The sequence below is a fragment of the Pipistrellus kuhlii genome, unplaced genomic scaffold, assembly GCF_014108245.1.
Source record: "Pipistrellus kuhlii isolate mPipKuh1 unplaced genomic scaffold, mPipKuh1.p scaffold_m20_p_16, whole genome shotgun sequence".
Taxonomy (NCBI): domain Eukaryota; kingdom Metazoa; phylum Chordata; class Mammalia; order Chiroptera; family Vespertilionidae; genus Pipistrellus; species Pipistrellus kuhlii.
The window spans coordinates 9,289,286-9,302,722 of record NW_023425471.1 but is presented as its reverse complement, the minus strand read 5'-3'; the positions used below and the strand labels follow the sequence as shown (position 1 = coordinate 9,302,722).

The window sequence follows — 13,437 nt, the reverse complement described above, 5'->3', positions numbered from 1 at the left end:
TTTCCCCTTGTCTAGGTTTATTTATTTATTTATTTATTTTTACCATTTCAGTCATTTGTTAGGGGGAAAATAGAGAGCATCTGAATTTTACACTTGATCCCAAATTCTGCCTTTCCCAATAGTGGTTCCCGGCCATTTGTAGTGGCGGTGGATGACATCATGTTCCAGAAACCTGTGGAGGTTGGATCATTGCTGTTTCTGTCTTCCCAGGTAGGTGTGCGACAAGATAAAATACAATCTATGATCATTCAGGCCTGGAAGAGAAGTTTTGGTATCCTACAGCTATCGCTTCTCTCGTGACTGCCTGTTCCCCCTGCCCGATGCGATGGGCTCACTCGTGTCTGTAATCCCTTAGGTTTGCTTTACTCAAGGCAACTACATTCAAGTCAGAGTCCACAGCGAAGTGGCCTCTTTGCACAATAAAGAACACACAACCACCAATGTCTTTCACTTCACGTTCATGTCGGAGAACGAAGTGCCTTTGGTTTTCCCCAGGACATATGGAGGTAAGCTGCCAGGATTGTCCCTGACAAAGGCAGGAACTTTGCAACAAATTTTCTCCTTTTCCCTGGCCGGTTTGGGTCAGTGGATAGAGCACCGGCCTGCGGATTGAAAGGTCCCAGGTTCGATCCCGGTCGAGGGCATGTACCTTGGTTGCGGGCACATCCCCAGTGAGAGGTGTGCAGGAGGCAGTTGATCAATGTTTCTCTCTCCTCAATGTTTCTAACTCTCTATCCCTCTCCCCTCCTCTCTGTAAGAAATCAATAAAATATTTTTAAAAAAGAAATTTTCTTTCAAATTGTTGTAGGAAGCACACTGATGCCTGTTAGCTCAGAGCACATCTTAAAAAAAAAAAAATATATATATATATATATGTGTGTGTGTGTGTGTGTGTGTGTGTGTGTTTTATTAATTTATTAAAAATATATATTAATTTCAGAGAGGAGGGGGGAGGGGGAGAGGGAGAAGGGAGAAACATCAATGATGAGAGAGAATCATTGATTGCCTGCCTCCTGCACGCCCCCTACTGGAGATCAAGCCCTCATGTGCCCTGAAGGGGACTCACACCACTGAGCTTCTCTTTAGGAGATTGCACATTTTCAGGTTCTGCAGCCCTGAAGGCCAGAATGCCTCCTGGCCCCACGGGTGGCTATGGCTGCTCTGCCCACCTGGCTGTCTCCTGAAGGGCTGGTGCCAGCTGCGAGCAGCCACTGGAGGTCAAAGACGGGTCCAACCAAAGGAAAGGGGTGCGGGTCGAGGCTTGCTCCCCTGGGAACCTCGCGCACTCCTGGCCCAATAGCGCTTGCCGAGTAGTCCTGTGTCTGTACCTCGCTGTCCTGAGACACTGCAAGGTTCTCCGTGGTCCTCTCTCTTGTGTTTCAGAGTCCATGCTGTATCTAGATGGGCAGCGGCATTTCAACTCCATGAGCGCATCGCAGACCCTGAAAAAGGACTACCTTCTGAAGCCGCAGGGCCAGCAACCCTTGGAGACCAGCGTGTCTCAGTGACGCAGTGCCTGACAAGGCCCATCACGTGGATTGGTTTAGCGTTCATGCTCATCCCCCGCAGAGAAAAAGAATGTATTCAGCTTTTAGGGTGATTAGAAAAGTAGAACGAGACAGTGGCTGGCTGGGGCAGAGGGAGAGAGAGTCATTAAAGAATAAACGCTTTCGAAACGATTGACATTGTGAATCCACCATGTTGCTTCCTGTCCGCTGAAGAGATCGGGACACATGCCTTTGTATGCCACTGAAAACTGCTTTTTCTTACACACATCACAGGCTGGCCCTGTGTCCACGGCTTCTCACCCAGGCATTTGGAGGCAGTTCCCCCGTGTCCTCTCAATCCCAGCAGCCCTCCATGATTCCTTAGTGTTTGCCTCCCCCTGCTTTCCAGCTTTTGTTGTTAGCAAAAGGTAGATGAAAAGGGGGGGGGGGAGGGGGATTGGATGACAGAGGTGGTATTGTGAAAGATTTGTGGGAAGCTTTAGACCTGAAGCCATAAGCAGAGGTGTTCAGAGATGAGCCAGATGAGGAAACAGGACTGCGTGTTCACTCTTTCACTAGACAGCTCCTGGTACTCTGCTGGCACTAGGTGGGATATATAATAAAAAACAAGTCCTGCCCTGAATGGTGTGGCTCAGTGGATAGAGCATCGGCCTGCGGACTGAAAGGTCCCTGGTTCGATTCCAGTCAAGGGCATGTACCTTGGTTGTGGGCACATCCCCGGTGGGGAGGGGGGGTGCGGGAGGCAGCTGATCGATGTTTCTCTCTCATCTCATCGATGTTTCTAACGCTGTCCCTCTCTCTTTTTCTCTGTAAAAATCAATAAAATACTAAAAACAAACAAAAAACAAGTCCTAGCTGGTTTGGCTCAGTGGATAGAGCATTGGCATGCGAACTGAAGGGTCTTAGGTTTGATTCCAGTCAAGGGCATGTAGCTCGGTTGCAAGCTCAATCCCTTGCCCTCATTGGGGCTGGGGCGCATGCAGGAGGCAACCAGTCGATGTGTGTCTCTTACATAGATGTTTCTCTCTCTGCCCCCCTCCCACTCTCTCTAAAAATCAATGGAAAAATATCCTCGGGTGAGGATTAACAACAACAACAACAGAAAACACATCCAAGAACAATAATAACAGCTGCGTATGCTTACGGATCATACTTGCTATGTGGTAGCTCATTTATTTCTTTAAAAAATATTTTTATTGATTTCAGAGAGGAAGGGAGAGAGAGAAACATCAATGATGAGAGAGAATCATTGCTTGGCTACCTCTGGCATGCCCCACACTGGGCAATGAGTGCGCAACTGGGCATATGCCATGACCACCGGGAATCAAACCATAACCTCCTGGTTCATAGGTCGACGCTCATCCATTGAGCCACACTGGCTGGACAAGCTCAATTATTTCTTCCATCAGTACTATGTGGTAGGTTTTGTAACCCCCTCATAGGGTTAGGTCGGGAAACAAGTACAGAGAGGTTAATAACTTGCCAGGGTCCCACTGCTAGTAGTGGGTGGTGCTGGGATTTTGTTTTTCTTTTTAAAAGAATATATTTTATTGATTTTTTACAGAGAGGAGGAGAGAGGGGTAGAGAGCTAGAAACGTCGATGAGAGAGAAACATTGACCAGCTGCCTCCTGCACACCCCCTACCGGGGATGCGCCCGCAACCAACGTACATGCCCTCGACTGGAATCGAACCTGGGACCTCTCAGTCCGCAGACCGACGCTCTACCACTGAGCCAAACCGGTTTTGGCGGTGCTGGGATTTTAAATGAGACTGTGTGGGGCCAGGGTACTCTTGACCAGTAAGTACACTGGACTGCTTTCTAGGAATGTAGCAAGGGAGGCCACACCCAGTATCAATCACAGTGTCACCTAGGGGGGAGCTGTACCCAATATCACAATTACCAAAGGGGGGTAACCTTTGAGATCGCAGCCAAGACACGGTTTCTTCCTGGATGGGACAGGAAGTCGATCAAGGTCAGAAGAGACAAAGACCGGGCTGCAGAGAAGAAAAAGCCATCTCTGGAAAGGAAGGAAGCAGTCTTTAGTGGGGGTTCCAGATCAGTAGTCACAAACTTGGCTCTGCCTCAGAGTCAGCTGGCATGCTTTAAAAATCCTGCTAGTCTAGTTTTTATGGAAATCATAGTTACTAGGAACAAACCTTTCTGACATCGCCAGTCCTGAGAACAAACAGTAGCCTGAGTGGCGTTCATCAGTCTTGGCCTCCTGAGCTGCATCAGGCCCTTTAGCACAGCGTTTTGTATATCTACCCACAATCCAGTGCGGCCCCTGAAGTGGCTTCTGGGAGCGATGAAGGAAGAGGGAGGAGCTCTGGGGAGTTGTGTGAATGTGTTAACTGGAGTTCAGTGAAGAGACCTAATCCTGTTGTGTGAAATGTACATTATCCATTCATCCATTTATTGCTGTGCACTGTAGCTTCTTCTAAAGCTTTCCTTGCTGTTTTAAGTAATCTATAATAATAAAAGCGTAATATGCTAATTAGACTGACGTCCTTCTGGACGACCTTCCAGAGGGAAGTGGGTGCCGGCAGCCATGGGAAGGAAGGCCTACTCTTGCATCAATTTCATGTATCGGGCCTCTAGTGTTGCAATCAAATATCTTAAGTAGTTAAAATATTTAACACTGCCAAAACCAGTTTGGCTCAGTGGATAGAGCGTCGGCCTTCAGACTCAAGAGTCCCAGTTTGATTCCAGTCAAGGGCATGTGCCTTGGTTGCGGGCACATCCCCGGTAGGTGGTGTGCAGGAGGCAGCTGATCAATGTTTCTCTCTCATCGAGATTCTGGCTCTCTATTCCTCTCACTTCCTCTCTGTAAAAAATCAATAAAATATATTTAAAAAATAAATAAAATATTTAACCCTTAAATTATTGTATTTTCCTAGGAAAATTGTAGAGAAGTGATGTTCAGGACCAAATAGAACATATGTTGAAGGCTTTGATTGTACTGCATATACCCCTCCAGAACAGTTGCACATGTTCATACGTTGAAGTACATACATGTTGAAGGCTTTGAGTGTATTTCACATTACCCTCCAGAACAGTTGCATGCGTTCACTTACTCATCAGCAGTTGGCCTGACCTTAGCCACATTTTATCCTATTTTAAAAACATCTTTGCCATTGATAGGCAAAAAAATTACATTCATCAATTGCCTGTCTTTTAATTCTACTGAGATTGAACTTTAAAAAATTTGCTCATTGTCTTTTTTAATCCTGACCTGAGGATATTTTTCCATTGATTTTTAGAGACAGTGGAAGAGAGAGGGAAAGAGAGAAATATTGATGTGAGAGAAACATATTGACTGGTTACCTCCTGTATGGCCTTGACCAGAATCAAACCGGGGACCTTCAGTTTGTGAGCTGACGCTCTACACACTGAACCAGATCGGCCAGGGCTCATTGTTTCTTTGGTTGTTACTTGTTCGAGTAATTTTGGATATTGGAGTCTTAACCACAAATCTGTTATCTACCAATATAGTTTTTTAAATGATAGAAACTAGAGGTTTTTGTTCGGTAACACTTTTAAAAAATGTATTTTCTTGATTTTTTACAGAGAGGAAGGGGGAGGGATAAAGAGCCAGAAACATCAATGAGAGAGAAACACCGATCAGCTGCCTCCTGCACACCCCTACTAGGGATGTGCCCACAACCAAGGTACATGACCTTGACTGGAATCTAACCTGGGACCTTTCAGGTGCAAGCTGACTCTCTATCCACTGAGCCAAACCAGTTAGGGCTAAAAAATTTTTAAGATATGTTTTATTGATTTTTTTTACAGAGAGGAAGGGAGAGGGATAGTCAGAAACATCGCTGAGAGAGAAACATGGATCAGCTTGTCTCCTGCACCCTCCCCCCCCACAACTGGGTACATGCCCTTGATCCAAATCATATGTACTATAGATCAGTAGTCACCAACCGGTGGTCCGTGAGGTCCAAAAGGTTGGTAACCACTGCTATAGATCCTTTCTTGCAACTTGAATACCCTGTCTCCATGTTGCTTTTGCTGCCTGCATGCTCTATGACATGATCTACTTTCTCTCATTTCTTTGTATAGAACCAGGAGCTCGATTCCTGAAGAACTGGTCTTTCTCTTACCCCAGAGAGTTCAGCATATTCTTTTTGATGAGTTTGTGCAGTAAGAGACCTTTGACCTTCTAAAGACATTTGATTCTTTGGGATGGCTGGGCTCATCTGGAGGTTCTTCTGCTTGATGTGGCACTGGGGTAGCTGTGTTCATCCGGGAGCTTGCCTAGTATGGGCGCATCTGGCACCTCAGCTGGGGTGGTTGGCATGGGTGGGGGCTGCCCACGCCTCTCTCATAGGCTGTTTGGATTTCTTTAATTGAGGCTCAAGGGGTCTAAGAGCAACCAGACACATTCTTTGGTCATAACTATATCCCCCTCCTGCCTCTCAAAGCCGTTTTTGTGGAGGGAATAATTGGTGGAAGCTGACAAAGATGAGCACTGGGAAAAGGGTACAGGTTGGATGATCAAGAGGTGCTGGTAAGGAAAAACAATTTTAAAAAGCTGAATAAGCCCTAACCAGTTTGGCTCAGTGGATAGAGCATCGGCCTGCAGACCCAGGGGTCCCAGGTTTGATTCCGGTCAAGGGCATGTACCTTGGTTGCGGGCACATCCCCAGTAGGGGGTGTGCCGGAGGCAGCTGATCAATGTTTCTCTTTCATCAATGTTTCTAACTATCCTTCTCCCTTCCTCTCTGTAAAAAAAAAAAAAAAAAAAAAAAAAAAAAAAAAAAAAAATATATATATATATATATATATATATATATATATATATATATATATATATATATATATATTTCATTTTTTTTTTTTTAAAGCTGGATGACAAGGGGCTGAGTCATTGCAAACATCCAGCTCTCTTTCCTGGGTGAATTCCTTGGATGCTGCTGCTAGTGAGATGCTGTTTTATAAACATTTTATTGACAACGTTGGGAAACAGCCTAGGACAGTGGTCGGCAAACTGCGACTCATGAGCCACATGCGGCTCTTTGACCCCTTGAGTGTGGTTCTTCCACAAAATACCATGTGCGGGCGCACACGTACAGTGCGATTGGTGAAACTTTGTGGTCCATGCGCAGAAGTCAGTTTTTGGCTCTCCAAAGAAATTTCAATCGTTGTACTGTTGATATCTGGCTCTGTTGACTAATGAGTTTGCCAACCACTGGCCTAGGATAACCCTCCTCTGATATCTAACAAATGGATATTAGCTTACAAAAGACTGAAAAGTAGGACCATAAGAACACCTGTTTAACTTGACCATGGACCTTTTTCTTTTTGTTAGCACCTACAAATAAATAAAAACACTAGGAGTTTTTATAACTCTTACAAAGCTGGGATCACATTCTTTATTCTATTTTGTTACATGAAAGGCCAGTATACTATACAGTATGTCCAAGGAGTAAATCATTTGCACTCTTTTTCTCTGAAAAATAAAATATTAGTATGATGTTTATTTTTTGTTGTTGTTAATCATCACCAGAGGATATTTTTCCACTGATTTTTTTAGAGAGAGTGGAAGGGAGGGAGGGAGACACAGAGAGAAACATCAATGTGAGAGAGACACATCAAGTGCCTCCTGCATGCGTTTGGACCAGGAACAGAGACGAGCCTGTAACCAAGGTACGTACCCTTGACCAGAATTGAACCGGGACCCTTCAGTCCATGGATGGATACTCTATCCACTGAGCAAAACCAGCCAGGGCAGTATTATGTTTCTTAAAACCAAAGGTTGGATAGCATTTTAGATCCCACTGACATTTTCATCTTTCAAGAGTTGGCAGTTTTGCTTTGGAGTATAATTGCTGTCATTGTTGATGTTTTATAAAATTAACTTCTAATAATGTGTTTAACTGTACAAGGAATTCTGAATAATAATATTTTAGCATTTAATCCTTTACAGATGAGAAGAGGGAGGTGAAAGGAAGTGCATCAGGAGGAAGGTGAAGGTTAGTTTATAGGCTATTTGCCTCTGTTTTGGTACATAGAATACAAGTTTGTGTCGCCCGTTTCTGTTTCTGGGAAAGAGCCTGAAGTTCAAAATGAATGCTTGGTGCTTTAACATGAAAGCTTAGGGATTTTTTAAATTTGTTTATAGAACCCCATGGCAACTTGTATGTTAGTGAAGTGTAGCAAAAACATCAGTTATAAGATGTAATCATGGGGCTGGGTGGGCCTTGGTGGAGAGAGGGGAGGGAAAAAAAGATGTAATCATTACAAAATAAGGATTTTTATATATAGCTAAAGCATGCTGGATTCTTTCTATGTGTCAGGCACTGTGTTGATGACATTAAAACGTACTTTCTTGACCTGGCTGGGTAGTTCAGTTGGTAGAGCATTGTCCTGATAAGCCAAGGTTATGGGTTTGATTCCTTATCAGGGCACATACAAGAATCAACCAATGAATGCATAAATAACTGGAGCAACACATTAATGTTTTTCTCGCTCTCAAATCAATAAATAAAATTTAAAGATGAACTTTCTCATTTAATTCTTACAATTGCCCTTTGAGGTAAATGCCATTATTACCCCCATTTTGCAGATGAGGAAAGTGAGGCTTAGAGAGGGGAACATAGACACAGACTAGATCTAGAATCTTGGCCCTTTGCCACATTTTATACTTATTTTCTCAGCTGTTAAGATAAAAAGTTAACACGATTTTATGTATATGGTATGAATATACTATATATATATCAGAACATGATAGAATCTCAACCATAATAGATGAGGTTGGCTGAGATATTTTTAGCATAAAAAACTCTCAGAATAAGACGTTTTCTACATTTGTGATTGACTCTTTAAATTGACTTGTGAATGTTTTCAACCCCTCGTTTGGCAACAAATAATGAATTACTATAAAACAGGTAACAGGAAAGAGGAATTAAAAACTAAGGCTTTGGTAAGTTTAAAATGGACTTAAAGGTCCTTAATAAATCACATTGTTTCATGAAACTGTTGTATCATAAGATTATTTGGATTTGAGGGGCTCAATCTGAGGGGGATTGGGGTGCTGTGGTCCAGGTGGGTGGGCTTGTGGCAGGCAGAGTGATGTGGGCAAGCGTGCTGGCCTGAATGTTCACGCCCGTGAGGTTGATCTGTGTCTTCAGGCCTCTAGTTTAGGGGTGTCGAACTCAATCAGAGAAGGGGCCAAAATCTAAAATCCAGCCTAAATCGCGGGCCGAATGGTTTACTGAACAGTCATAAACTGTCATTGTGATGGAAACGCAGCGGAGTGCAGTGATGACAGCGCGGTGCGGGCCACATTGCAAGGCCTGGTGGGACGGATTTGGCCCGCGGGCCTTGTGTTTGACACATGTGGCCTAGTTCAAGGGGTAGGGTGGGAGTATTCATTGCTTCAGGTCTGATTCTTCCTCCATAAAAGTAGGGGCATTGTTCTCACCCCACAGCCTTCTGATATCCCTTCACTTGAGTCAGCTGTTCAGTGAGTGAAATATTTTAATGAACATTTCTTTCAATATCATCTTAAAAATCAAATCCTATTTAAGATTTGTATGCTAGAAAGAAAAGGGACCTCAGAAGGAAAGAGGCCATTCTGAAAACCATTTAGGAATCCAGAGGCGCTGAGAAATTAATAGCCCAGCGAAAGGATTATAGTAACCAAAGGCAGGGTAGGAATATTTTGATTTAAATTTAAAAAAATGATTTCGGAGAGAGGAAGGGAGAGGGAGAGAGGAGTAGAAACTCAGTGATGAGAAAGAATCATTGATCGGCTGCCTCCTGCATGCCCCCTGCTGGGGATCAAGCCCGCAAGCCAGGCATGTGCCCTGACTGGGAATCCAAACATGACTTCCTGTTCATCAGTTGAGTATGCCAGCCGGGCTGGATATTATGATTTTTGTTTCACAGAAATTGTGCTCTAATAGAGGGAATAATATGGGTAATATGCCTAAAACAATATAATGGAAGTAAAATGAAAAGTATAGATGACAAGGTATTTATTTATATAGTAGGCATTTATTTTTATCCTGAAGATATATATATGTGTGTGTGTGTGTGTGTGTGTGTGTGTGTATGTATATATGTGTGTGTATATATATATGTGTGTGTGTGTGTGTGTGTATGTGTATATATATATATATATATATATATATATATATATATCAGGTGGTCATAATAATCTGGCCACTCAGTATACCACCTGAGATTTGTAGGCAAATTGTCTTTTCACTGCATCGTATGGGATACGGAAGCCGAAGGCCTGTTCGAACACCTTTGCTGTCTTCAGTTACCAAGATAAAACGTCTCCAATTCGCACAGGAACACAAGGATTGGACAATCAAGCATTTGGAAAAAGACATGTGGTCTGATGAATCATGTTTCCAGTTGCATCATGCAGATGGCAGAGTGAGAATTGCACAGAAATAGCATGAAAGCATGCACCCACATGCATGAGTACAACCTTCAAGCTGGTGGGGGCAGTGTTATAGTTTGGGGCATGTTTTCCTGGCATGATTTGGGCCCATTAATTCATGTGGAACAAGGTCTGAATAGCACAACATACCTAAGTATTGTTGCTGATCAAGTTTATCCTATCCTGTTGATGGCGGATCCCACGGAGATAGCTGCTTCCAAGAAGACAGTGCGCCATGCCACGGTGCTTGTATTGTGCAGGAGTGATTTCAAGAACATGAGGGAGACTTTACCCTACTTAGGTGGCCCCCACAATCACCAGATCTCAATCCAATTGAGCATTTGTGGGACGAAATTAAAAGCTATCAGGCAGCTGGTTCCACCACCATCCAATCTCACAGAACTGGACAGTGCTATTTGTCAGGCATGGTGTCAGATTCCTCCCATCACCCTTCAACATCTCGTGGAGTCAATGCCTAGAAGAATCGCCGCAGTACTGAAGGCAAAAGGTGTCCCAACGAAGTGCTGATGGGGTGGCCATAATAATCTGGCCACTCAGTATATATCTTGGGCCATGAAATTTAGTGGGTTGTGACCAGCATTACAAAAATAAAAGCTCAGAATGCATCATGCATAACGGTGTGTGAAACTCATTGTGAACGTGCAATTGCCCACGCATGCACCTGCATACTAGGTCACGATGTAAAATGTGCCTTTAACTGGGTCAGGGTCATTAGTGGGAGTATACTCAGTACAAATTAAGATGCCTACTTGAGTTGTAATTAGTTTTGAATTGGTCTGATTTTTTTCTAAATTATATTGGTTAAAAAATCCCATAAAATTGTTCTCATTCATTGTTGCTAATCAGTTGTAGCTTGAAGGGGGGGCGGGGGGGCGGGGGGGCGGGGGCGGGGCAGATGGCTGAGGGATTTCAGTGCGCCGAGCGCCATCTCGTGGCCTTTGGGTTACAATGCAGTGTACTCCCTTTAATAAAAACTTGTAAATCCTGTTTCTGAGCTATATAAATGACCAGAATATAAAGTTTAAAAAACCACACCTGCAGATTCAATTTTTAAAAATATATTTTTTGTTGATTTCAGAGAGGTATGGAGGAGAGAGAAACATTAATTATGAGAGAGAATCATTGATCAGCTGTCCTTTGCACGCCCCACACTGGGGATCAAGCCCATAGCCCGGCATGTGCCCTCACTGGGAATCGAACCATGACTTCCTGGTTCATAGGTTGACACTCAACCACTGAGCCATGCTGCTAGGGCTGCAGACTCAATTCTTACCTTCCATCTCACCTTGGCCATACCCTCACTGCTGACCCTAGCCCCATGGTCGGCAAAATGCGGCTCGTAAGCCACATGCGGCCCCTTTGACCCCATGAGTGTGGCTCTTCCACAAAATACCACGGCCTGGGCAAATCTGTTTTGAAGAAGTGGCATTAGAAGAAGTTTAAGTTTAAAAAATTTGGCTCTCCAAAGACATTTCCATCGTTGTGCTGTTGATATTTGGCTCTGTTGACTAATGAGTTTGCCGACCACTGCCTTAGCCAGTAAGCTCCAAAGTATGTGCCATTTCCCCACAAGATTATGAGAGGAACACCAGTCAGTGCTTTGTCTCTTGAAGTTGGGTCACAGTCTTTTCATTATAAGGACATTGCACTCATAGGTGACAGCCTTCAGTGGAGCAATCGGAAATGGGTTTACAATTCCCTCCTCTGTGACACCTTCCTTCATCCCAGTTTTTCCTTTTAGTTGCTTATGCTTGCTTTGGAGCTACCACAGGTGACAGTGTCTTTTAGCATTTATTACACCGTCTTGCTCTTTCTGCATGCTCTTATTTGGGAGACTGTGGGCTTCTTGTGGGAAGAGATGTCATATCTTTGTATCTGCATTGACTAGCAAAGTACCTTGTTTATGTGTAAGTAATAAATATTGTTTGTATGAACAAATGAATGATGTAGGTGAATTTGGGTGTTTGGCTTGGCTTTTGAATTTTGTAATTTAAAAAGTTGTCACACCGAAACCGGTTTGGCTCAGTGGATGGAGAGTCGGCCTGTGGACTCAAGAGTCCCAGGTTCGATTCCAGTCGGGGGCGTGTGTCTTGGTTGCAGGCACAACCCTGGTGGGGGGCGTGTAGGAGGCAGCTGATCCATGTTTTTCTCTCGTTGTTGTTTCTGGCTCTCTATCCCTCCCTCTTCCTCTCTGTAAAAAAAAAAAATCAATAAAATATATTTTTAAAAATTGTCAGGTTAAGCCTCGACTTAAAACTATATTGTCAGGATTTTACATAAATGTACATTATGCCAAAATTATATTATGTGAATAATGGAATTGGTAAAAGTTGCTTTGCTGTCTAAGACTAAATACCATGCTAAATATTTTCCTTCCTTTTAAAAGCTAGGTAAAATTTTTAATGAGTTTATAGAAGCATGTATATATATACTGTATATGTATGTTATATATATACACACACAAGCATATATCGATCTCCCCTGATATGGAGACCTTTATAGAGCTGTTTACCTGAGATACACGTTTTATCTCATTCATATATTAACTAGAGGCCCAGTGCACGAAATTCATGCACTTGAGGGGGGATCCCTCAGCCCAGCCCAGGAGCCCTTGGGGGATGTTGGAGTGGACCTAAGCCATCAGTAGGACATCCTTAGTGCTGCTGCAGAGGTGGGAGAGGCTCCCACCACCACTGCTGTGCTTGCCAGCCATGAGCCTGGCTTCTGGCTGAGAGATGCTCCCCCTGTTGGAGGGCACTGACCACCAGGGGGCAGCTCCTGCATTGAGTGTCTTCCCCCCCTGGTGATCAGTTCACATCATAGTGACTGGTTGTTCTGCCATTTGGTTGATTTGCATATTAGCCTTTTATTATATAGGATAAGTCTATTCAAAAATATTTCAGTGACGTAGCATCAGAAAGTTCATGGGTAATGAAATACAGTGATGCATTCCGTGATATCAGATGGTGGGTGGTTAGAGTATAGAGCATCATTACCTAGTGAAATAGTGATTAATGTTTATTTTATTTATTTTTAATATATTTTGATTAAAAAAAAATTTTTTTGCCCCCCTTTCCCTCCCACACATAAGTGATTAATGTTTTTGTGAACAAAATATATCATACAACCAGGAAGACTACCAACAGATGGAAAGTTTAGGATGTAGGATTAGATGTGACCATGGACAGAAAAGAAATGATGGGAGTAGGGACTGATTTCTTGTATGAGATTCTGGGATTCAGAAATCCCTGGAAGAACAGTCTGCTACAGTCACTGTAAAGCTCGGCATACTGGCAAGACGTAACTGGGAAATACTCAGCAGATCAGACCTGGAGGGAGAAGCATGGAATTATATATGATACATACTAGCATGTGTGTATATAAATGTGTGCACTGAAGAGAGATTGCCTAGTGATTTCATAGAACCTCCAAGTCACTCTTGACCTATTATTTTGGATAAGCTCCAAATGTCATGGCATGGTCTGTCTTGCTGCAGAGGCAG

General features: G+C 43.4%; 1 protein-coding gene across 3 annotated transcripts in view; it reads left to right on the top strand.

The window, feature by feature from the left end:
* The window catches only part of ACOT9 (acyl-CoA thioesterase 9), a 32,888-nt gene extending 31,205 nt beyond the window's left edge, over positions 1-1,683 (top strand). For all 3 annotated transcript variants that reach the window (XM_036439626.2, XM_036439625.2, XM_045582325.1), the window contains 3 exons: positions 123-210; positions 356-506; positions 1,384-1,683. In XM_036439626.2, coding sequence (XP_036295519.1) covers positions 123-210; positions 356-506; positions 1,384-1,508 — 364 coding nt within the window. In that variant the 3' untranslated portion in view covers positions 1,509-1,683. The remainder of the gene's footprint in view (positions 1-122; positions 211-355; positions 507-1,383) is intronic.
* The last annotated feature ends 11,754 nt before the right edge of the window (positions 1,684-13,437 follow it).